This window comes from Taudactylus pleione, unplaced genomic scaffold (genome assembly GCF_031769625.1).
Source record: "Taudactylus pleione unplaced genomic scaffold, aTauple2 ptg000343l, whole genome shotgun sequence".
In the NCBI taxonomy this organism is placed as follows: domain Eukaryota; kingdom Metazoa; phylum Chordata; class Amphibia; order Anura; family Myobatrachidae; genus Taudactylus; species Taudactylus pleione.
In genome coordinates this window covers 937,466-964,384 of record NW_028284744.1, presented here as the reverse complement: position 1 = coordinate 964,384, position 26,919 = coordinate 937,466, and the positions used below count along the sequence as shown (strand labels likewise).

At 48.7% G+C, this 26,919-nt stretch overlaps 1 protein-coding gene and 1 non-coding gene across 3 annotated transcripts in view; both read right to left on the bottom strand.

Moving 5' to 3' along the window:
- The window catches only part of SURF2 (surfeit 2), a 95,649-nt gene that overhangs the window by 11,289 nt on the left and 57,441 nt on the right, over nt 1-26,919 (bottom strand). Inside the window, exon 4 of one of the 2 annotated variants that reach the window (XM_088443997.1) lies at nt 15,753-15,929. The exons of the other annotated variant lie outside the window; for it this stretch is intronic. Coding sequence (XP_088300123.1) covers nt 15,753-15,929 — 177 coding nt within the window. The remainder of the gene's footprint in view (nt 1-15,752; nt 15,930-26,919) is intronic. 2 annotated transcript variants of the gene reach the window in all.
- Nucleotides 2,176-2,362, bottom strand: LOC148508808 (U2 spliceosomal RNA). The gene has a single exon (XR_015869545.1). It is a non-coding gene; the product is annotated as a U2 spliceosomal RNA (small nuclear RNA).

Genomic DNA, 26,919 nt, shown 5'->3' with positions numbered 1-26,919 from the left:
CGTACTACAGCTGTCGCGGCCAAGCGAAGCCACGAGGATCACCATGCTTCTTTCCAAATGCGATCCATGAAGCACGAACAGCGGAGGAAAGATAAATAGGAGTGGAAACATCCACTGTACTGCCGAAGCTACGAGCTGGAACAGCATCTTGGTAACTTGTACTTATGCGAGACCCTATGATCTCGATGTCCATCAGGCCCCAGCAATTACAAGGCACCAAAAAGGGTCAGAATGTAGAGCCCACTCACCTGAGTGAACGACCTGGCAGCCTAGGAGTCCTTTGCTCCAGGAGAACTGTAGGAAGGAAGGCAGTCTACACAGCCATAAGATGAGGCTCCACCCAACTGGGGGAACGGCTGACCATTTTAATGTAATCGCAACTGAAAACACCACCCTGATGGCTTATGTAGGCAACAGGTATCACGCTGTCGGGCCAGACTAGTACTGGACGATGCTGGAGGAGGGGTAAAACCAGACAGAGAGCTGCCCAACATGAACAGCAGAAGTAAAATCGGTAACGGCTCCCCTGAGCCGTTCACCGATCCTAAAGGACTAATGACAGCTTACTGCCCTCCACCCACAAAGGTGTGCATCGGTGGTGAGAAGGACCAGTTTTCTGGGTCCAACGGGAGCGGCCCATATCATAGGGCCTGAAGTTCCCTGTGAAGAGGCAGGGAGTGAAACAGAGCAAACTGCCATAACTACGCCCTGTCAAAGGGATAGATTACAGAGACAAAGATCTGCCTGCAAGAGTGTAAGAACACTCGGTAGAGACCAGAAAGGAGGGAACGGTAACCGGAAGACCAATGGTCTAACAGCCGAGAGGAATACCCACCGACCATTGGAATGCTGCCAAGCTCTCTACCAAGGGAAAAGACTTCCAAATATTTATTTATCCGAGGGACCACCAAAGATCTACCTTGAGACAGATGGATATCCACTGACTGAGCCTTGATAAGCAAGTTGAAAGGAGCTGCCATGACTGTCCTGATCCTCATGAAAACCAGGAGGGGCTGAGAACCTACCGTAACGGAGATACCGGAACTGGAAGCGATTGCACGGCACAGCATACCCGAGGAAGCTACAGCACCTGGTATTCCCAGGCGGTTACCAATTCAAGTATTAACCAAGCCTGACCCTGCTTAGCTTACGAGATCAGACAAGATAGGACGTGTTCAGGGTGGAGTGGCCGTAGGCTGACTGATTCGGATGGCTATATGTAAATAGGCCTCATATTAGTGAAAGGATGCTTTGCAAACCTCTAGTCTGAGCGAATGATGGTCCATGTGGAACTTGACAATCCTGGAGTCCCTGCTAGCGCCCAGAGAATGAGAATGGGCTAGAACAAGTAGTCTGGTATTTGACCACTAAGACTGGTAAAGTAACTTCCACCTTCAGAGGCAAGGACCTGGACAATAACCATGGAGTTTAGAAGGGAGCAAACAGTCTCCTAAAATGCTGCTCCTGGAAGAGCTTGGGAAACTCGTTAAAGGCATATATGAGTCCCGTATGGGACTCGAAACTAGGCTGTGCTGATCCCAAGACAGGAACACTACCCCTGTGACAGAAGTGGAATCTGAACCCACGTCTCCAGAGAAAACTAGACCACTTGTCCTGACCCCACGCTGGGGTTCCTCAAGTGGAAACCCACCCCAACCTGTGGCAACAGACCTGCCAGCTGAATGACAGACTATGGTCATCAACGTCAGGGACCATAGAGGAGGAACTCCTTAATCTAGAAGGTAGACTGCCTGGTGCAGAAGGGAGACAATGTATATGGGCACTACCTAGAGATTGTCCAATCCCGGACCACAAGGACCTTCTCTAAATACAGAAGAGCCTCTAAGTACTTAAGAATCAGTGGCAGCACACCAGGAACGTAGAGGACTGTCCTGGCCATCATGGCAGATGTCCGTTAATATGACTGTCAATTACCTCCTAATTAAGTAGTAGCCACACAAGTGACAATACCTTGTCCCTGAACTGAAATCCTATCGAGTATCTGCCCAATGGCCCCTAGCCATAGCTGCCCAAGCAAAGCGAGGGACGCGCCCTGGACTAGATAATTCTGGGAAAACTAGACTGCTGCCTAGGATAGCAGATCTAACATGCCACGGTTACTGATACGTTGCTGGTAGCGGATACACTAAAGCAATGTGCTTTAGTTTATTCGCCAGGACGTCCCCAAGCTACTACTGCAATACCCGGTTAATGGTGGAGTGGGCAGAGCAAGCTCTTCCTCCATCTCCCTGTTCTAAACCATTAAATATATAGCCCCCCGGTAAGGAGCGTATCAGATATTAAACTGATAAGAACAGGTGTCGGGTTTAAGTACATGGGCTCTAGACCAGGGCGATATTATTTTTAAAGGTACAGAAATAAAAAGCCTCCATCCTTATTAGGGTGTCTACATCTAATGACCTGGAGACTCCAGCCTGTACCAAGGATTCACAACCAGAGAGGACCTAGCGCTGTCAGGCCTTTGCTGAGCCATGCCCCTGCTGACGAGCATCAGCCACTCCTGTACTGAATAAGTGAACAAGTGCTGCATCTACCTAGCTCTACTGCAGATGTGATCCTTCTTGTAGGAAGGAAACCCGCGCATTAGTCCGCTGGCCCATGGAAGACAATAAGTGGCCGGGAGCTGTAAACTGGCAAGTTAACATCCACATTTGCTGTAATTGGAAGTCTGTGACTGCTTCCTCTCCTGGTAGCCATGGTTAAAAGGAACCCTCATGCAGTGTAGCCTTGAAACACTAGGCACCGAGGCATGTGATAGGGATTCCTCTGCCATCGCGGTTTCAGAACAGAGTCTGTAGAAAAAGTACACTAGTACACAGCTCTAGAAAGAGGCTCAACAGCTACATAACACAGGAGCACCACCTACCAGGGTGCCTCAACCTTGGAAGCCATTTAAAAGGCATCCTGTTAGCCGGCTCCCTGGAGGTCTAGTGTATGGAATGGGAACACCCAGGACTACCAGCACCGCCGTTGGTCTCCAGACCAGCGGTGATAAGCAGGGAGCCGCTCTTTCCTGCTCCAATTGGCATCCTATAGGATGCCCTGCACTGCCCACTCTGTGTAACATAGAAAAGAAAATCAACAGGGGGCCACTAAAAAGCAGCCCCACAAAAGGGTGCCCTTGCTCCTTACCAAACTTAAAACTGGCAGACCTGTGGCTGGGGGCGAGGTATAGTGGCAAGTGAGCCAGGTGGCTGCTGGGAAGAGAATTAGTAACAGTTTGGTGCCCACAGAGCCGGCCCTAGGCATAGGCATTATAAGCAAATGCCTATGGGCGACTCAGGAATTCCAGGGGTATCCGATGGCTCTGCAGCATCATACCTGCACCGCCCGCTCTCTGCTTTTCCCCCTCGTGCTCCTTGACAGACGACAATTACTGTGTGTGAATGACTTGAGCAGCCTGCTAGTGCTGGGGCTGACTGTAGGGGGAGCTGCAGCAAAAGCGCGCAGCCCCTCTAAGGCAGGTCTCCTATAATTCATTCTGCTGCTGATCCTGAGGGCTTGGTGCCGGCGCCGGGTGACACCTGTCAGATAATGAGTTCTTCTCCTTCCCCTGCGCTCTGGAGCTGCTCTGCAAGTGAGTACCAGTGTGTAGTGCCAGCAGGGGTGGAAGGTGCCTGTGGGAGATGACTTTTACAAATGTATTTGGCTCACCCTGTGTAGTCTGTGTCAGCGCGGGTTGCGTCTGTGTCAGCGCGTCTGTGTCAGCGCGGGTTGCGTCTGTGTCAGCGCGGGTTGCGTCTGTGTCAGCGCGGGTTGCGCCTGTGTCAGCGCGGGTTGCGCCTGTGTCAGCGCGGGTTGCGCCTGTGTCAGCGCGGGTTGCGCCTGTGTCAGCGCGGGTTGCGCCTGTGTCAGCGCGGGTTGCGCCTGTGTCAGCGCGGGTTGCGCCTGTGTCAGCGCGGGTCGCATCTGTGTCTGTATTTGTACCTGGGAGTGACGTGCAGTGACATTGGAAGTACAGTACCATGTCTATACAGTCCACAAAAAGAAGAAATTTGCTCGCTCACCGCAGGTTTTTATTCCCCCTCTGTGGCCACGTGGATATTAGGGAATGACATTGGACAGTAATTGATGACGTCAGGGTACAAGTACCGAGAGATGACGTGGGGGGGAGGGGGGGTATCAGATGATGGCATGGCTGAGATGCAATGCAGGGGGAAGAGATGGTGTGCTAACAGACAGCTCAGGGGGCGATGGTGTGACTGAGAGACGATGCAGGAGGGGGAAGCGATGGTGTGCTAACAGACAGCTCAGGGGGCGATGGTGTGACTGAGAGACGATGCAGGAGGGGGAAGCGATGGTGTGCTAACAGACAGCTCAGGGGGAGATGGTGTGGCTGAGACGCGATGCAGGAGGGGGAAGCGATGGTGTGCCAACAGACAGCTCAGGGGGCGATGGTGTGACAGAGACGATGCAGGAGGGGGAAGTGATGGTGTGCTAACAGACAGCTCAGGGGGCGATGGTGTGACAGAGACGATGCAGGAGGGGGAAGCGATGGTGTGCTAACAGACAGCTCAGGGGGAGATGGTGTGACTGAGAGACGATGCAGGAGGGGGAAGCGATGGTGTGCTAACAGACAGCTCAGGAGGAGATGGTGTGACAGAGACGATGCAGAAGGGGGAAGCGATGGTGTGCCAACAGACAGCTCAGGGGGCGATGGTGTGACAGAGACGATGCAGGAGGGGGAAGCGATGGTGTGCTAACAGACAGCTCAGGGGGCGATGGTGTGACTGAGAGACGATGCAGGAGGGGGAAGCGATGGTGTGCTAACAGACAGCTCAGGGGGCGATGGTGTGACAGAGACGATGCAGGAGGGGGAAGCGATGGTGTGCTAACAGACAGCACAGGGGGCGATGGTGTGACTGAGAGACGATGCAGGAGGGGGAAGCGATGGTGTGCTAACAGACAGCTCAGGAGGAGATGGTGTGACAGAGACGATGCAGGAGGGGGAAGCGATGGTGTGCTAACAGACAGCTCAGGAGGAGATGGTGTGACTGAGAGACGATGCAGGAGGGGGAAGAGATGGTGTGCTAACAGACAGCTCAGGGGGCGATGGTGTGGCTGAGAGACACAGGGGGCAGGAGGGGTAAGCGATGGTGTGCTAACAGACAGCTCAGGGGGAGATGGTGTGGCTGAGAGACACAGGGGGCAGGAAGTCACACAGGGGGCACACATCTGGATGAACCGCTGTTGTATGATGATGACTTTATTAATATTCCTACACAAACAGGCATCTTCCGGACGATCTGACCTACATGAATAGTGAATACCAACTGAAGACGCCGTCTTCCCAGGGAAGATACATTTCCACATTGTGAGAAACCACCATATAGGTAAGGTGCATATGTAAAGGAATGTTCCCAGAGTGACAAGAAATTTGTGGCATGTCCCATTTAAAGTGACCACGCCCCTTCTGTTATTTGACCGTGCCTATTTTTTTGCCGCGTGTGAGTGTTTGTGGGGTGGGGGGACTGGGGGGCGCCGTTCTTCTTCTTGCCCTCAGCTCCAGAGACCCTAGTTACGCCACTGCTATGGGGGGTATTACTACTGTATATGGGCACTACTACAGGGGCATTACTATATATATATATATATATATATATATATATATATACACACACACACATATATATATATATATATATATATATATATATACACACATTCATATATACCATACACACACACATATATATATATACATTCATATATACATACACACACACACATATATATATATATATAATATGAGATATGGTAAGAACTTACCCTTGTTATCTCTATTTCTACGAAGTCCATAGGGTTCCACAGGATACCTTGGGGTATAGGTGTGACGTCAGTCGCAGGGCACCAAAGAGTTAAGCTTTCAGCCTCCCAGGATGCACTAGGTCCCCCTCCTATACACCGCCCCCGAGCCAAGGCACCTCAGTTAGTTACCAAGCCATAGGCCGGAGGAGGAGAAGGAAGAGAGAGAACAAAGATCTGGACACATACAAGAATCACATTCTCACCAGAGGGAGACGGAAAACCGGTGACCAGAGCAAAGCCCATCTGCAGCACAGGTGCGACAGGGCGGGAGTCCTGTGGAACCCTATGGACTTCGTAGAAATAGAGATAACAAGGGTAAGTTCTTACCATATCTCATATTTTCTACTTCAGGGTCCATAGGGTATCCACAGGATACCTTGGGGATGTCCCAAAGCAGTATCCTTTAAGGGTGGGGACGCTCCTGTGCAGAAAGGAGAATCCGCCGCCCGAAGGAAGCATCCTGAGAGGCGAAGGTGTCAAACCTGTAATACCTCACGAAGGTATGGACAGAAGACCACGTAGCAGCCTTGCAGATCTGAACTGCCGAGGCACCACGTCGAGCTGCCCACGAAGGACCCACAGACCTAGTGGAATGAGCCTTCAGAGAAGGAGGGACCGGTAGGCCTTCATGAAGATAAGCTTCAGAAATAGCCATACGGATCCAGGCTGCCAAAGTTTGCTTTGAAGCAGGCCAACCCTTTTTACGGAAGCCAAAGAGGACAAACAAAGCTTCCGACTTCCTAAACGAAGAAGTGCGGTCAACATAAGTCCTTAAGGCCCGCACAACATCCAAAGAGGCCTCACCCACGGAAAGACCCGGTGAGTTAAAGGCCGGAACAACTATTTCCTCGTTAACATGAAACTGGGAAACAACTTTGGGAAGAAACTCGGGCCGAGTGCGGAGCACTGCCCTGTTCCCATAAAAAACCAAGAAAGGGGGTCTACAAGAAAGAGCCCCTAACTCAGAAACACGTCTGGCCGAAGCAATGGCCAGAAGGAAAACAGTCTTAGCTGTTAGCCATTTAAGATCCACTGAGCCCAGTGGTTCAAACGGCGGTCCTTGGAGAGCCCTCAGGACCACAGCCAAATCCCAAGGCGCCACAGGTGGAACAAAGGGCGGCTGAATGCGGAGAACACCCTGCATAAAGGTGCGCACATCCGGGATTGTAGCAATCCTACGGTGAAACCAGACAGATAGGGCCGAAACCTGTACCTTCAAAGAAGCAAGGCGAAGCCCATGATCTAGTCCCGCTTGCAGGAAGGCGAGAATCCGAGACAGACGAAACTCCCGCGGTGCATAACCTCTCGGTCGACACCACTGGAAGAACGTATGCCACACGCGATGGTATATCCTCGCGGAAGACGGTTTCCGAGCTCGTAACATGGTCCGCACCACAGAGCTGGAAAACCCCCGGGACCTCAGCATGGCCGTCTCAACAGCCACGCCGTCAAAGACAGCGGAGTCAGGTCCGGGTGAAGGCAAGGACCCTGAGACAGAAGGTCCGGTCGTAGCGGCAACCGCAGAGGAATGTCCACGGACAGACCCTGAAGGTCTGAGAACCAGTGCCGTCTGGGCCACGCGGGAGCTATCAACAGGAGCGTCCCTCCTTCCTGTTTGAATTTCCGGATTACCCGTGGAAGAAGGGAGACCGGAGGGAACAGGTATGCGAACCGGAACGTCCACCGGACGGACAGAGCATCCACCAGAGACGCCCCTTCGTCTCTTGTGCGAGACCCGTACACCGGCAACTTGTTGTTGTGCCGGGACGCCATGAGGTCGATTTCTGGAAGACCCCACCTGTCCACCAGTAGTTGAAAAACGTCCGGGTGCAGGGACCATTCCCCCGGATGAACGTCCTGGCGACTTAGAAAGTCCGCCTCCCAATTGAGCACTCCCGGGATGAAGACCGCTGATATGGCCGGAAGATTGCGCTCCGCCCAAACCAGGATCCGAGAGACCTCTACGAGAGCCGCCCGACTGCGAGTTCCTCCTTGCCTGTTTATGTAGGCCACGGTGGTAGCGTTGTCCGACTGGACCTGCACCGGGCGACCCTGGAGAAACCGCTGTGCCTGCTGGAGAGCATTGAAGACCGCACGGAGTTCCAAGATATTTATTGGAAGCTCCGCTTCTGTCGGCGTCCACCTGCCCTGGAACAAGTGTGGACCCGAAACTGCTCCCCAGCCCCGAAGACTGGCGTCCGTTGTCAACAGGACCCAATTTGGAACCCAGAACGGACGTCCCTTGTTGAGGTGGGTCGTCTGTAACCACCACGTAAGGGACAGGCGAACCTCCTGGGTGAGCACAATCGTCTGGGACTTCAGAGACTGAGTCAGCCCGTTCCACTTGGACAGGATCAGGTGCTGCAGAGGTCTGGAGTGAAACTGGGCGTATTCCACCATGTCGAACACCGACACCATGGAGCCCAGTAACCTCATCGCCGAGTGTAAGGACACCCGGCGGCTGTGCAGACAACTGCGCACCCTTGACTGTAAAGCAGAGATCTTGTCCTCCGTCACGAAGATCCTTTGCTGTCCCGAGTCCAATAAGGCTCCAAGATGCAGAATCCTCCGAGACGGGATTAGAGTGGACTTCTGCCAGTTGATTAGCCAGCCGTGCCGTTGCAGCAGTGCAATGGTCAGGTCCAAGTGGCGTAACAGGAGCTCTGGAGATCCTGCCACCAATAACAGGTCGTCCAAATACGGCAACATGCGGACTCCCTGCAGCCGCAGAGAAGCCGCCATGACCGCCATCACCTTGGTGAAAACACGTGGTGCTGTTGCCAGGCCAAAAGGTAACGCCCGAAACTGGAAGTGGTCGCTGCTGATTCCAAACCTGAGGAACTGTTGATGGCGCCAAAGAATAGGGACATGCAGGTAAGCGTCCTGTATGTCCAATGACACCAAGTAGTCCCCAGGTTCCAGCGCCAGAATGATGGACCGTAGGGTCTCCATCCGAAACTTCGGGACCCTCAAAGACTTGTTGAGTGCTTTGAGGTTGAGAATCGGACGATATGACCCATTGGGTTTCTGTACCAAAAATAGATTTGAATAGAAACCCTGGCCCCTCTGGGAGAATGGAACCGCCACTATAACTCCAGCCTGGAGCATAGTGTGCAATACCTTCCGCAGCTCCGTAGCCTTGTTCCGGTCTGATGGGAGACCCGTGGTGAAGAAGCGAGCCGGGGGTCTGTGCCGGAAGGAGAGGGCGTATCCGTGGGAAACCACCTCCAGAACCCAAGTGTCTGTCGTAGTGGTCGACCAACACTGGGCGAACTGTAGCAGGCGGCCTCCCACCCTGGGATCCCCCAAAGGGAGGCCCGGACCGTCAGGCCGCAGGCTTGTCATCTGGCTTGGGGGCCGGACGTCTGGTACTCCATGCCTGCTTCCGGGGCTTGACCGATTTCTTAGGGCCAGCCTGTCGAGGAAACGACTGTGGTTTGGGCCTGCCCTGGGCCCTAGATGACCGAAAGGACGATGGTCCCGAACCAGAAGGAGCAGCGGCCGACGGGAGACAGGCAGATTTTGCTGCCGCCAGCGTGGCCACAATCTTATCCAGATCCGGACCGAAGAGAACTTCTCCGGCAAACGGCAACGCTTCCAGACCTTTCTTGGAATCTGCGTCCGCCTTCCAGGATCGCAGCCACAAGGTGCGACGAGCAGCTACCGCTGCTGAAGAAATTCTAGACACCAGAGTACTAATGTCTAGAGCCGCCTCGTTGATGTAGGTGGCCGAATCACGGAGATTGCCAATCAACTCCGCCTGATCGGCCGGACAGTCGGATTCAAAAGAAGCCTCTAATGAATCCGCCCAGCGCTCCATCGCTCTGGCAACCCAGCAAATGGCCATAGCCGGCCGTGCTGCCCCCCCTGCAAGGGAATAAGCGGACTTCAGGCAGATTTCTACCTTGCGGTCCGTAGCATCCTTAAGGGAGGACATGGATGGCATCGGCAATGTGGCACTACGGACAAGACGGGTCACGTGAGAATCCACCTGTGGAGGGGATTCCCACTTCGCAAAATAATTATCCGCGAACGGATAAGCCACCGCCAGGCATCTCTGCGGCTGGTATCTTTTGCCAGGTTGTTTCCACGCCTCCTCTAAATGGTCCACCAACTGACCCGAAAGAGGAAAGACTGTGGCATCGCCCTTCACATCTTTGAAAAAGGCATACTTAGATTTAGCCGCTGGGGGAACTTCGTCCTCAATCACCAAGGCTGTGCGGACCGCCCGAATAAGTCCAGGAATATATACTTTGGACTTAGCATCAGCGTCCTTAGTATGGAGAGGTTCCTGATCGTAAGGATCTAGAATCTCCCCATCATCAGACGTCCCTTCGTCATCCTCATAAGGAGCGGACAGAGACGCCACCGGCCTTTTATGAGACCGCATCACAGACTCCCCTTGCAACACATCCGACAAGTGCTGTACAGAACTCGTCAGGGAGTTAACCCACGCTGGCTCCTGAGAACCCGGGAGCGGGGAAATAGGGAGACTGTGGGGTACCACCAATTGTCGTGGGAACCCCTGCATGGGTGACGACACCACAGACTGCTGGGACAAACCCATCGGAGTAAACGCGGGCTGCGGAGCTAACTGGCCCACTAAAGCTGTTAACGCCTGAGCGAAACAAGCCCAGGGCGGCTCCTGTACCGGTGCTGTAACCGTAATAGGCCGCGCCAAGGACAAACACTGCCGGCAAAGGCCCTCCGCGCTACCCTCCCCCTCCGCTAACGGTACTTTGCACGTGGTACACTGTAGCCGGAGGGGAAAATCACTTTCAGACATGATGGCACCACGTATGTGACCTCTCTCACCAATTAAGTATTAAATAGGCGAGAGACCACCCTGCAGCACCGCACCGCAAGGGCTTTAGCAGAAAGAACAGGGACAGTAATAAAGCTGACAGTTTAGAGAAGAAAAGATTACAGGCAGCAGCGCTAGCACAGTCACATACAATGCAGAAAAATAACAATTCCTGCACTAACAGCGCTGATCACTCAACTACACAGACACAGGGCCTGGTAGGACACAGCGCTGCATACACAGACCTGACCACAGCGGAGGAGAGGTATGCGGGGGGACCCAGACCACGATGCTTCCTTCCAGCGCTTCCAGCAGCGTTCACCATGCGTTCTGGAGAAGATGGCCGCCGAGGAGCAGAGAGGAGGCTGGCCTGGGGGAGGAGCGCTGCCACAGGACCAGTCGGCAGCATGCAGAGAGGGCTGTGTGCAGCGGGGGAGGCGCCGGCTGTGAGACAGGGAAGGCGCGCTCCCCTGGCATGCATTTAACCCCTGGGACGCCGCAGCGCTACCGCTCTGCTGCGGTCCGCTGTCCCAGGGGGTAGTGGAAGCGCAGGTTGGTCGCCTGGCTCCACGCTGCAGCCAGTCCCCAGGGAGCCCCCTGCCTGGGGACTTAGGACCATGTGATCAGCGGGGACCCACCGCGGGACCCCGCTGCTTACCTCTGTCCCCCTTGAATCCGGCCATGGTCCGGAGCATCTGGGGTCACCGCTAGCTGTGACCCCAGACGCCCACCAGCATCCCCGGATCAGTACCGGCGTTCTGGTACCGGCGGGGTGTAGGGAAGACAGCATGGACGTCAGGACTGACTGTCCATGCTGTTCATCCAGTTGTGCAGCCACAGCTGCATGAAGAATAAGCTTCAGGGGCTCTTCTAGCCCCCACTCCAACAGGTGCACCCGACTCCGGCCGGGCACCAAACTAAACTGAGGTGCCTTGGCTCGGGGGCGGGGTATAGGAGGGGGACCTAGTGCATCCTGGGAGGCTGAAAGCTTAACTCTTTGGTGCCCTGCGACTGACGTCACACCTATACCCCAAGGTATCCTGTGGATACCCTATGGACCCTGAAGTAGAAATATATATATATACACATATATATGTATGTGTAGGGGTAGGGTGCACCAGTCAAAATTTTGCCTAGGGCACAAAATTGGCAAGGGCCGGCTCTGGGTGCCCAAATTCTCCCTCTCCAGGATATACTCAGAGTGATCCCTGTGCCCCCTAGTGGAGGAAGAAGAAATTTTATTTTCAAAATGTAAGTCCGCTGCTGCTATGTATAAACTCTTGCACATAATGGTGCATACACACGATGTGTCAGATGTGAACGATAACGATATTAAAACGATAACGATATTAAAAAATCAATCTTTCATATCTGAAAGAAAATCTGACATGTTGGCCTGCAACGATGAACGATGCGCGTTCCCGCATTTCAGATAACGATATCTGACATCTGATGTGTTTGCAGTCAGATTTTGACGATTTCATTCATTTTAATACTGTCTGCAATCATTCAAATTGTTGGTAAAATCGTTCATCTGACAGATCTGACCCTGTGTATGCACCATATGACAGTGTTTACTTAACCCAGAAAGGGGAGATCTGTGTTCCAGACCTCGTTACCTTCTTCTTTGGAAGGAATCGTGTGAAGTCAATGACTGGCTTACATTCCTCAGAGAACATATTATATGATGTTGCAGATCACTGACTCCAAAAAATGTCCTGCCAAGATGGATAATACACGTCACATATCACTATCCTAGGCCCTGACAGGGGGACCCTGTTTAAGCGGGAACAAAATAATTGGATGCCTATAAGAAGCAATACAACCCAGCACTCAATGCCCATTTCCGGGGAGAAGCCTTGGGCCGAGATGTACCAAGCTAACTTTCCTGTCATCTCTATATCTAGCACAAGAGATTTTTGGCCTCATTGTAAGCATCCTAAATCTCTGTGTTTTAGGATGCTTACATGTTAATCTGTCATTTTATTTATAATTTTTCTGTAACTAAGCCTTGGAAACATATTTCGGATTAAACACATTTAATCTAGCATATGCTACTTATTGAACTTGTGAGGCCCATGCTATATACCTGTTTGTAATTGAAGTTGAAATATTTGTTCAGGAAGAGCAAAGGGCCCGTTATTCCCAATCATGGTGGCAGTGTGAATTTGGTAAGTGACCGAGGTGCGCCGTCATCACAACCACTGGTGCAGATTGCTGTATATGAGAGTCAGGCCGAGTTTATGACACTTCCATATGTCTAGTATGGGGTTACATTGTAGAGAACCCCCACTCTAGCACCAGGCACTGCACCTACTTTTGCCTGTGCAAGACCACCTGCAGGAGATGAACCGCAGCTCTTAACCCGCTCCCTGATGTAGATGGAGTGGGGAACTACTTAATATTGGGTTTCCACACATCTAGTGTGTAGTTCAGTACTAGTCCCAGCCCCATAGCTGAAAGTGTGGGTCCTGGCTCCAGTAGGCACTTAATCTAGACTGAGACTGGGGTATAAATGGGGATGAATCTGAGTTTGAAAGTACTTAAAGTGCCCAGGCTCCCTGCACTACATTTATAAACCCATGGTTACCGGCAGTAATACAAAGCAATGAAGTGCAACAGAAACTTTGTTTTTCCTCTCAAGACTCCACAGAATACCCACAAAAAGAAAACATTTTTATTCATCATAAAATCGAATCCTTCCAGTCCAACTCTGGGACACTGGTAGATGATGGGTTACGATGGGAGGGTGAGGAGTAGGCACTAAATAATTAAATCAATAGGAGCTGAAACTTTCCCCTACTTAACCATCCCACCTCCACCGGAAACTCTGTTATGTATCTAACAAAGCCTAATGGAGGAGAACACAAACGTGCACCAAGCACAAGAAAAAAAGGAACTCTGTGTCCCCCAGTTGAAGGCAGTGGAATCGATTTTAATCCTTTTTTCCTTTAAGAGAGTTTCCAACTGGTCAGATTCAGGCCTCAAGGCGGAAGATAAGGGGGCTAAATGTGAACTAGCCCCTGCATTAAGGTCTGAACTTCAGGAAGCAAAGCTCAATGCTTCTGGAACAGGATCAAAAACAGAATCCTGGCCCTTTAAAGATCAAAAACAGAGACTTTGATCTAGACCAACCTGCAGGAAGGAGAGAAGATGAGGCAAGCGGAATTGAGAGGTAGACATACCCCAGCATTCGCACCAACCAACATATGCCTTCCAGACCCTAATGATAGATAGGTGCAGTAGCCGCTTACTGGCCCTGATCATGGTCTGAACCACCACCTCTGAGTATCCTCTGGATTTTAAAATCTGAGACACGAGTGCCCCGACATCAAAGCCAGATTTGTCAAATCTGAGGTTAGAAACAGCCCTTGGGTGAGCAGATTGTCCCAGCGATGTAGATGCCAAGGAGGATCAAACACCATGGCCAAAAGATTAGTGTACCATGCTCTTTTGAGCTAATCTGGTGTGATGAGAAGAACATAAGCCCTTCCCTACTGGAAACAGGTACCCCACCTGAAATGCTTCTTGCTAAACATTGAGGCCATCGGATAGGATGTCCAGAGAGCCCCAGCGTTCCACAAGCACTTAAGATCGGCCTCCAAATTGTCCACCGTTGAATGAAAATGGCTGAGATGACTGGAACAAACCTCTCCACCCACTTAATGGTGCAAGAAGTCTCTAACATGGCCTGATGACTCATGGTTCCACCCTGCCAATTGATATATGCCATATCTGTTGCATTGTCAGACTGGATCCGGGGTGGCCGGCCTTGCAGGAACGTCAGAGCCTGAGCCAGCGCGTTGAAGACTGCCCTCAATTCCCGAACATTGATAGGGACCAAAGGTTTTTTTACTGAAGACCCAGAGTAACAGATATCCTGCCTAAAAGGCTGGCATCCAACATGACCAGGGTACAAGTCCTCATACCCAGACTTAGAACTTGCAACCCTTGGACAGATGAGGCCTGTGAATCCAAAGCTGGAACGGACGCGTCTTAAGGGACAGCAGAAAGAACTGACTGTGCAACCTTAGTTCTAATCTGTATTTATGGAGCAGGACCTGGCGCTGGAGATCTCTGGAATGAAAACAAGCAAATCATACAGCTTAGTTAGAAGTCCCCATCTTCCCTAGTAGTCGCATGCACCTTATGAATGACACCTGATGCTAGTCCAACAATGACACTACCAGGGACTGTAGACATGCAACTTTGACTGCTGGGAGAAACACCTGCTGACTACTAGTGTTGAACAACATTCTCAAAAAGATCTTTCGCTGGGACGGCATCAGCCTGGACTTAGGGAGGACTGCTGGATCGAAAGTTTCCAGACGATCTCAACTACAACTTGCAGATGAAGACTGAGCTGAGAACTGGACCCTGCCTCGACTAAAACGTAGTTGTAAGGAAGAATAGTAATGCCTCGCAGCAAGGTGATCATGTCCACAATCACCCTTGGAGCCATGGAGAGTCCGTAGGGCAGATCTCGAAATTGAAAGTGTAGGGAACCGAATAAGTCTGATGATGTGACCAGATAGGAACGTGTAAATAAGCAACTTTAATGTCTAAAGACACTAGTAACATCCTCTCCCTCTATTGAAGTAAAGATGGAACGCAGGTTTCCATTTTGAACAGCTCCACCTGAAATGAGGATTCAAGCACTTGAGATTAACTGAAAAGACCCAGCTGGCAAACGCCATCCAGTTCTGTGTTGCCACCTGGAAGTTTGAACAAACATAATGCAAAATCTGAACAACCCTCTGCTTAGCCTTGGGATGTTTAACACCTTTACGGACAGCACACACAATAAATACATACAATTACTGCCTAAACTCAACAGACATAGTACAGAAAATAAATGTCAGATTCACAGAAGTAAACACTCAAAAGAGAACATGTAAAAGGGAAATAAATCACTAAATTCTTTACCTACATTAACAGTGTAGATATTATGTAATTGGGATTTCATGGTGATAACCCTGACTGTACAGCAAGAAAGAAAAAATATAAAATAAAGTGCAAGTGTCTATAGGACATTTTAATAGTGTGCAAGACATTAAAAGAATGTGTTTCAGTAACACCTTGGCTTCAAGGTTATGATCTTCCTGGTTTACTGTTGTACCTGGGTAGAGGTCACTCATACTGTCCCCTGAGTCACTGTCCTCAGAATCACTGTGGTCATGTTCCCACACTTGTCCTTTCTTGACTGCTGGTTGTTCACCCCTGGCATGGCGCTGGCTGTTCTTGTTTCGGAGGCAGGCGGGAATATATGGCACCCCTTGTTTCTGGCATTCCTCATCTGATTGAAAAGTCATATGTTTAAAGCCATTAATTTATTGTACCAGACGAGAAAATAATTCTGCGCTGTTAATTTCACCTTTTACTTATTTATTTTATTTCCCCACTTCAGCAGCTCGGCTACAAAACCATCCCTCTGAGAGACCTAGCACAGGATTCAGCGTCAGTCTGAGACACAAAGCACACCCTTCAGGAATCTATGTCTGTCCTAGAGACCCAGCATCTCCTCCAGGAATCAGCGTCAGTCTGAGACACAAAGCACACCCTTCAGGAATCTATGTCTGTCCTAGAGACCCAGCATCTCCTCCAGGAATCAGCGTCAGTCTGAGACACAAAGCACACCCTTCAGGAATCTATGTCTGTCCTAGAGACCCAGCATCTCCTCAAGGAATCAGTGTCAGTCTGAGACACAAAGCACACCCTTCAGGAATCTATGTCTGTCCTAGAGACCCAGCATCTCCTCAAGGAATCAGTGTCAGTCTGAGACACAAAGCACACCCTTCAGGAATCTATGTCTGTCCTAGAGACCCAGCATCTCCTCCAGGAATCAGCGTCAGTCTGAGACACAAAGCACACCCTTCAGGAATCTATGTCTGTCCTAGAGACCCAGCATCTCCTCCAGGAAACAGTGTCAAAATGAAAGACCAAAACACCCCCTTCTGAAATCCTTGCCTGTCCAAGAAACCCGTGCCAATAAGATACCCATCACCCTCTTCAGGATTCAGTGTCAGTTTGATAGACCCAGGACCTTCTTCAGGAAATCAGTCAGAGAACTAGCACCCCCCTCAGGAATTAATGTCTGTCTGAGAGACCCAGTACCTTCTTCAGGATATGATCTGAGAGATCCTGCACTCCCCCCCCCTCCACCTCCTTCTTAAATCAGTGTCAAGCCAAGAGATTCAGCACCTCCTTCAGAAATCAGTGTCATTCAAAGAGGCCGATTACCCCTTTAGGAAACAGCGTCAGTCTGAGAGACCCGGCATCCGCTCCAGGAATCAGTATCAATTTGAGAAACGCAGCACCCCTTCTGGAAACAGTCCGAGACCCCCAGCACCCCCTTATGGAATTAGTCTGAGACTCAGCATCCCATTCAGAAATTCGCGTCAGTCCAAGAGACCCAACACCTCCTTCAGGAACCAGTGTCAAAGAGACCTAGCACCACTTCAGGAATCAGCGTCTGTCGAGAGATCCAGTATCCCCTTATGGAATCAGTCTGAGAGACCCAGCACCCCCCTTCCTCGGGAATCAGTGTGAGGGACCCAGCAACCACATCTGGAATTAATCTGAGAGACGCAGCATCCTATTCTGGAAACAGTGTCAGTCCGAAAGACCCAGAACCCCCATCTGGAACTAGTCTGAGAGACTCAGAACCACCTTCAAGAATCAGTGCCAGTCAGACACCCAGCACCTACTCAGGAATCAGTATAGTTGGATACGTAGATAGTAAGTCATTAACTTATAAACAGTAAGGTTCTGAGTGCAATTACATTTTGTGGAACGTTTAGAGTAAAATACATTTTAAAACAGAACCAAACTACAGTTGAATTTTCTCCTTATGTTAAACACATGATCTAATAACCACATTTTAATTGAAACATCAAATAATTACATTTTGGTACTCACTGTAAAATCTCTTCCTCAATCCAGCTGGGAAACACTGGCGTTGATGTTGGGTTGACAAGCTGGCTGAGGAGTTCAGGCACTAAAAAGTTAAGTGTTTGGCTCCGCCCCCCCTCTAACCAATCCCACCTCCACTGGACCTCATTTTCTAGCAAAGCCCTATGGAGGTGTTAAGGAGTGGGTATTATCTTTTGTGGGTATAGTCCTGCAACAGCCTTGAGGGCTGGAATACTCAGCAAGCTGCGGGCGTGGAGCAGCCTTAAGGGCTGGAAAGTTTTTGGCCTGTTGTGGCCTGTGGGCCGTAGAACAAGATGCGGCCTTTGGGCCGAGTAGCAGCCTTGGCAGGCTGTGGCCTGTGGGCCATAGAACAAGATGCGGCCTTTGGGCCAAGTAGAAACCTTGGCAGGCTCTGGCCTGTGGGCCGTAGAACAAGATGCGGCCTTTGAGCCGAGTAGCAGCCTTGGCAGGCTGTGGCCTGTGGGCCGTAGAACAAGATGCAGTCTTTGGGCCGAGTAGTAGCCTTGGCTGCGGGGGTCTGAAGGACCTGTGCCGCCGGGTTGACACAGGCGATGGTACGCAGGATTGCGTACTTAGGATGCTGGATTGCGGCCTGTGCCACCGGGTTCACAGAAGCGGTGGTACACTGGATTGTGTATTTTGGACACTGGTTTGCGACCTGTGCTACCGGGTTGACACAAGAATCTGGACGCTGAAGTGAGGCCTGTTCTACCGGGTTGACAAGAATCTGGACACCGAGTGCAGTCTGTGCCGCCTGGATGACACAAAGGACAGAGCGTGGATATGCGCACCGTGCCGCCTAGATGACACAAACGGCAGGTAGTAGATATGCGGACCGTGCAGCCTAGAGGACAGAAATGGCAGGTAACAAAAGCAGACTGGAGAACTGGGTACTCGACTGGATAGCAGGAGACACGAAAACCGGAAACACGTGAAAAGCTATCACCGGCATTGGAGCAGCGTTCGCACCAGAAGGAAATAGATGCAGGAGCCAATCTAGATAGATCCCGGAATGATGGACAGAAAATAGAAGTTTCAGCGAACGCTCGCCCGGCGTTAGTCTCTCCCTGCGTTTGAAGAGCGGCAGCTTGTGACAGGAGGAAAGCACTAAAACCTTGAAACAACAATGACTATATAACAGGTGGAATGGAGTAGAACACAGAAAAAACAGGTGGTAGTGCCGTGTCCCCAGGCTGGATTACAACAAAGAGATTTTACAGCGAGTGTGAGAATCTAAATTTCCTTTTGCATACATGCAGGGCCGGCTCGAGGCATGTTCAACCAGTGCGGCCAAACGGGGGCACCACTCCAAAGAGGGCGTACCCCTCCCTATCATCCCAATTTCAGCGGGACAGTCACATTTTGGGGGCACTGCACCGCTGTTGCACCTGTGGGCTGAAGTGTCCCGCAGGTGGTCGGGAGGTTGGGCACCCCCATCTCTTCAGCTGCGCAGCGGTGCCGGACCCCGGAGAAGTGGAATGGATGCCGCACGCCATTTAGTACAGTAAGAGGGCTGGGGGCAGCCCAGCTACTAAAGGAGTGCTGGGCTCGCCCCCAGCCTGACATTAAATGGGAGGCGTGCCATAGGGGCACGCCCCCAAATAGCATCATTAAGGAGTGTGGTCTATGGTAATTAGGTCACGGCTCATTTGCGGTCACGCACGGGGTTAACGAGTGCCTCAATCCCATTCTGCACAGGGCGCGGCTCCTCCTGGAGCTGGTCCTACATCCATGCCGCGGGACACTGGCAATGACATTAGGACTTCAAAAAACAAGCCTAACAAGAGGGCACCATCCGGCAGAAACACACATACCTTTTGCCCAAAACTAGCATCACCGGAACCAAAGGTATAGAACTGGTAAAATTTGGTAAAAATGTGTGCTCAGAGGACCAGGTCGCTGTCCTGCACAGCTTCTAGAAGGAGGTACCATGTCGAACCGCACAATAGACCCCAACAGCATCAATACAATGAGCCCAGAGAGAAGGTGGAACAGGCTCAACCACAGAAAGATATGCCTGGCAGATGGCAACAGTATTCCACCTGGCAATGGAAGCCTTAGATACCATTCCAACCCTTCTTAAGGGCATCAATCAAGACCAGAAGGGAATCTGTTAGTTGAAGAGAAGATGTACGGTCAATGTCATTTCGTACCGCCCGAACCACGTCCAAGAGTCCTAAGGATGACGAACTAGAAGACACAGCCATCAATGGAAAAGCCGGGAGTACAATATCCTTTGGAAGAAAAAAATGGCTTACTCTGAAAAACCACTTAGTCAGGATGAAAAATGATCAAAGGGTGCAAGGGAGAGATGAATTACCCGCCTGGGATTTACCATCTACTCGCCTTGAAAGCTCTGCGATGGACTGTACCATGGACCTAGCTCACTCAGGGATCACAGACTCACCTGTGAAAGACGAAGGCCGTGGACCGGCCGGCGGGGTCTAACAGGCGCTCAAAAGATACCAGTGTTCTGCGTGACCCTTTGCCAATTTTGACCCACATCTGAAACAAGCGTAAAATAATGGAGCTGAGGAAGCTTGCTTTGTCTTGGACTCCTCCTCTGGTTTCCCTGACATGTTGTTGGGACAGAGAAAAGTGGGAGAAAACAGTAAAGGAACCTGCTTAAAAATTCTAAAACAGAAAAAAAAATAGTGAAGGCTGAATAATAATCCTATCCAAAAAGAAACTGCCTAAATTCTGGCAGAAATAGTGCAGTAAAAACAAACATATCAGTATTAACAGTCTGCAAAACAGTATTAGTAACAAAACAGAGCTAGATAACCCTGTAATAGGAGGGTGAAGGTACAATAATGCAGTCCTTAATCCCCCCAAAGCCTAGAGGTCAGCAATAAAGTGCATATGGAGTAAACTTAACCTAAAACATATGGTCCTAATCCCCACAGAGAAATACTATACACAGGCCTCTGGTGTAGAGAAATTATATATATATATATATATATATATATATATATATATATATATGTATTTATATATACACACGCACACACATATAAATAAATATAAATATCTCCTGGCGAGACCACAGACTGTGAAACGGAGCAAGCAGAACCACCACCCCCCAACCCCTCAAGCTAGCATCCATAGTTACAAGAACCCAATCACAAAAGGACGACAGGCCCCGAGGTGACTGGCATTCAACCACCAAAGAAGGGAGAGGTGGGTCTGATGTGAGACGCAAACCAACTTGTGCAACTGAAGGTGGGACCCCATCCACTGGGACAGTAGGTCCAACTGAAAAAGGTCTGGATTGAAATCTGCCAGACTGAATCGCCTCAAAGGAGCCCACCATTCTGCCAAGTAATCGTATGCATAAGTGAACCGACACTGGCCTCTTTTAAGCACCAACCGAACCATGGCCTGTATCTTGTCTGGGGGCAGAAAAATTATTTCCAAGGAAGTGTTGAAGATAATGCCCAGGAACAGAAGGCACTGAGACGGCACTAGATTAAACTTTTTGAAATTTACAATCCGTGGGTAATGAGAACACGATGTGTCAAGGTCACGTGGTCCCTCAGTGCAAAAGCGGACACTGCCTTGATAAGGGGGTCAATGAGGTGTGGCACAATGGTCACCAGAGATCAAAAGGTGAGCAATCATTACTGCCATTACCTTGGTAAAACACACGGGGTGCCAATGAAAGGCCAAAAGGAAAGGCCTGAAATTGAAAAAAAAAAGAGTCCAGAATAGCAAATCTGAGGAATACTTGATGAGGTTCCCAAATCGGGATGTGCAGGTACGCATCCCGAATATCCAATGACACCAGAAAATTTCCGGCTTCCATGCCTGCAATCACAGAGTGTAAGTACTACATCTTGAACCGGTGTACATTAAATGAACATTTAAGGATATGAGATTCAAGATAGGGCAGACTGAGCCATCCGGCTTCGAGACCACAAATTGATTTGAATAAAATCCCCGAGTTCGCTGAAGAAATAGAATGGGAACCATTCGAAAGCAAGAAGTTTGGCCACCAGCTGCTGCTGTAAACCTATTTGCTATTATTGGGCGGACCTTTGTGAAAAACCAAACTGGAGAAGAGGACAGAAACTCTATCTTGTAATTCTCTGAAACAAGAATTTGAACCCAAACATCTGAACAAGTTTGAGACCAAATTTCTTTGAAACTAAATAGGCGAGCTCCCACGTGGGCCGAAAATCCATCATGCTGCTGGTTTTTCTGCTGGCTTAGGATCCGGGAGATGGGCAGGACCGGAATGACGCCCACTGGACTTTCCCCTTCCGGCAACAGACAAAGCTCCTCTGGGCTAGGAGTTAAATGGAGATGGTATTCGAAAGGAACGGAATGGCAGGCCGAGATAAGGCAGTGAAGGAGCAGTAGAGGATAATAATAAAAAAAGAACTCACTACCCACACCCTCAACTCCCACTGTGGTGAGGGCAATAATTTTGTCTAGCACTGGACCAAAAAGCACATCCCCTGAAAAAGGCAGAGCCTCTAGAAAATGCTTGGACTCTGCGTCCGCCTTCAATGCCCCAAGCCACAAAGCACCATGAGCAGCACCACTGAAGAGGAAAACCTGGAACACATCGGGTCCGCATCAACAGCCATGTCTCCAAGGAGCACCGCTGATTCCCTAATATGTTCAGCTAAGGGGATCAGCTCAGACCAGGATAAGTTACACCAGAGTCCTTCCACTATTTATTCCACTGCTTTTTTAACCTAAGTGGTCACCAGAGCCAGCCACAGATAATTCCCAGCCGCTGTGTAAATGGATTTTAGGGTAGATTCTAGATTCCTATCCGAGCCATCTCTTAAAGATGTGGCATCTGGAACAGGTAGAGTCATCTTTTTAGTTCAATGGGAAACTGATCGATCGACCAAAGGTGGAGATTCCCACTTAGATCCATCCTCAGATGGAAAAGGGTAGAGAGTAAGTAACCGTCTGCACATCTGGAACTTATCTGGATGTTTCCAGGTGGCTGACAACTGGTCCTCTGAGGGGGAAGAAGGGAAAGTGGACTATAAGCTTTTTCTTTTTTCTAAACAATAGTCTCCTGAGACTCCGCCGTTTCAGAATCCGAAATCTTAAGCACCTGGTGGATGGCCCTAATTAAGGTTTCCACCCCTTGTGCATCGCCAGAGTTCACCTCAGGAAGAAAGGCAACCTCTAGATCAGACTCCTCGAGAACCTCTCCTTCAGCCTCCTGAGAATAAGAATCCACATGAGAGTCCTCACCTGACTGGAGAACCGAAGGGAGGACTTGTAGAAGCAGATTCCAGCATTCACTTCAGAGAAGAAGAAACCAGGACTAAACCCTGTACAGAGCGCATTAGCCCCTGGGCCCAAACCGGCTCTAATACTTGGGAAGATGGAATAAACCGAAGAGAGGGCCCCACATCCTGGTCACCCCATACAGCTGACCCGTCTTCCCGGGAGGCCGCTAGTTGCTGGGACAATTTAGACATTGCCCCAGCCAACGTTGACACACAGGACAGTGTATCCAACGTTGACACACAGGACAGTGTATCAGCAGGTGTAGGATCAACACAGGATCTGACACAGACTGACTGACTCACAGGTGTCACACAAGGCCCCCCAATCTGAACGTGCAAGAATCAACTTCTTCTTAAACTTAGAGCTTCAAGCAGAAAAAGAGAAAAAAATTCAAGTGCACACTCTAACCATGCTAAACCTAATAATAATACTGCATAAAGAGGTTCTTAGTACAGGGCTCAACAAATTTTTCTAAAATCTAGGAGCCAGGATGAAAGTGTAGGAGCCAGACCACCGCCCCTAAAAAAAAATAAAAAAAAATTACAGAAGTAAGGAGCACAGCTCTGTGTGTTATACACACTAAGCTAGTCCACAAAATGGTCACAGTTGAATGGATACAGTAAAATGGAGGCCCCCTCACTGCTCTGCACAGCTCCTCTGCTCCACCCTCCAGTAATAACGGACCACATTTCACATAAAACAATGGTGTCAAAGTACAACAAAACCCCACTCCCCTCGTGGTCACACCACTATCCCTCTGAAGCCGCTCCGGACAGAGGCACAGCAGTCACTGCAGGCGACAATCAGCACATGCACTCCTGTGCATGATATGAACAGCGCAATACTATAGGCACGAATGTCCGCCAGAACTGATGAGGATCTGCTTCCTCCCGCACTGCACAATCTGGTAGCCAGGGCGACCTGGCCCCTGGGATTTGTCGAGCCCTGTATAACATAGGAGCCACATTCATATTATGACACACAGTAGGAACCACATTCATATTATGACATAGGAACAACAATCATATTATGACACACAGTAGGAACCACATTCATATTATGAAACACAGTAGGAACCACATTCATATTATGACATAGGAACAACATTCATATTATGACACAGCAGGAACCACATTCATATTACGACACACAGTAGGAACTACATTCATATTATGACATAGGAACCACATTCATACTATGACACAGTAGGAACCACATTCATATTATGACGCACAGTAGGAACCACATTCATACTATGACACAGTAGGAACCACATTCATATTATGACAAAGTAGGAACCACATTCATATTACGACACACAGTAAGAACCACATTCATATTACGACACACAGTAGGAACCACATTCATATTATGACACACAGTAGGAACCACATTCATATTATGACGCACAGTAGGAACCACATTCATATTATGACATAGGAACCACATTCATACTATGACACAGTAGGAACCACATTCATATTATGACGCACAGTAGGAACCACATTCATACTATGACACAGTAGGAACCACATTCATATTATGACAAAGTAGGAACCACATTCATATTACGACACACAGTAAGAACCACATTCATATTACGACACACAGTAGGAACCACATTCATATTATGACACACAGTAGGAACCACATTCATATTATGACGCACAGTAGGAACTACATTCATATTATGACATAGGAACCACATTCATACTATGACACAGTAGGAACCACATTCATATTATGACGCACAGTAGGAACCACATTCATACTATGACACAGTAGGAACCACATTCATATTATGACAAAGTAGGAACCACATTCATATTACGACACACAGTAAGAACCACATTCATATTACGACACACAGTAGGAACCACATTCATACTATGACACAGTAGGAACCACATTCATATTATGACAAAGTAGGAACCACATTCATATTACGACACACAGTAAGAACCACATTCATATTACGACACACAGTAGGAACCACATTCATATTATGACGCACAGTAGGAACCACATTCATACTATGACACAGTAGGAACCACATTCATATTATGACAAAGTAGGAACCACATTCATATTACGACACACAGTAAGAACCACATTCATATTACGACACACAGTAGGAACCACATTCATATTATGACACACAGTAGGAACCACATTCATATTATGACGCACAGTAGGAACTACATTCATATTATGACATAGGAACCACATTCATACTATGACACAGTAGGAACCACATTCATATTATGACGCACAGTAGGAACCACATTCATACTATGACACAGTAGGAACCACATTCATATTATGACAAAGTAGGAACCACATTCATATTACGACACACAGTAAGAACCACATTCATATTACGACACACAGTAGGAACCACATTCATATTATGACACACAGTAGGAACCACATTCATATTATGACACACAGTAGGAACCACATTCATATTACGACACACAGTAGGAACCACATTCATATTACGACACACAGTAGGAACCACATTCATATTACGACACACAGTAGGAACCACATTCATATTACGACACACAGTAGGAACCACATTCATATTATGACACACAGTAGGAACCACATTCATACTATGACACAGTAGGAACCACATTCATATTATGACAAAGTAGGAACCACATTCATATTACGACACACAGTAAGAACCACATTCATATTACGACACACAGTAGGAACCACATTCATATTATGACACACAGTAGGAACCACATTCATATTATGACACACAGTAGGAACCACATTCATATTATGACATAGGAACACATTCATATTATGACACACAGTAGGAACCACATTCATATTATGACACACAGTAGGAACCACATTCATATTATGACGCACAGTAGGAACTACATTCATATTATGACATAGGAACCACATTCATACTATGACACAGTAGGAACCACATTCATATTATGACGCACAGTAGGAACCACATTCATACTATGACACAGTAGGAACCACATTCATATTATGACAAAGTAGGAACCACATTCATATTATGACGCACAGTAGGAACCACATTCATATTATAACATAGGAACCACATTCATATTATGACACACAGTAAGAACCACATTCATATTATGACATAGGAACCACATTCATATTATGACACACAGTAGGAACCACTTTAATATTATAACATAGGAACCACATTCATACTATGACACAGTAGGAACCACATTCATATTATGACGCACAGTAGGAACCACATTCATATTATGACACACAGTAGGAACCACATTCATATTATGACACACAGTAGGAACCACATTCATATTATGACACAAAGCTGGGAACCACATTCATATTATGACACACAGTAGGAACCACATTCATATTATGACACACAGTAGGAACCACATTCATATTATGACACACAGTAGGAACCACATTCATATTATGACACAGTAGGAACCACATTCATATTATGACACAGTAGGAACCACAATCATTTTATGACATAGGAACCACATTCATATTATGACACACAGTAGGAACCACATTCATATTATGACACACAGTAGGAACCACATTCATATTATGACACACAGTAGGAACCACATTCATATTATGACACACAGTAGGAACCACATTCATATTATGACACACAGCAGGAACCACACTCCTATTATGACACACAGCAGGAACCACATTCATATTATGACACACAGTAGGAACCACATTCATATTATGACACACAGCAGGAACCACATTCATATTATGACACACAGCAGGAACCACACTCATATTATGACACACAGCAGGAACCACACTCATATTATGACACAGTAGGAACTACATTCATATTATGACGCACAGTAGGAACCACATTCATATTATAACATAGGAACCACATTCATATTATGACACACAGTAAGAACCACATTCATATTATGACATAGGAACCACATCCATATTATGACACACAGTAAGAACCACATTCATATTACGACACACAGTAGGAACCACATTCATATTATGACACACAGTAGGAACCACATTCATATTATGACACACAGTAGGAACCACATTCATATTAC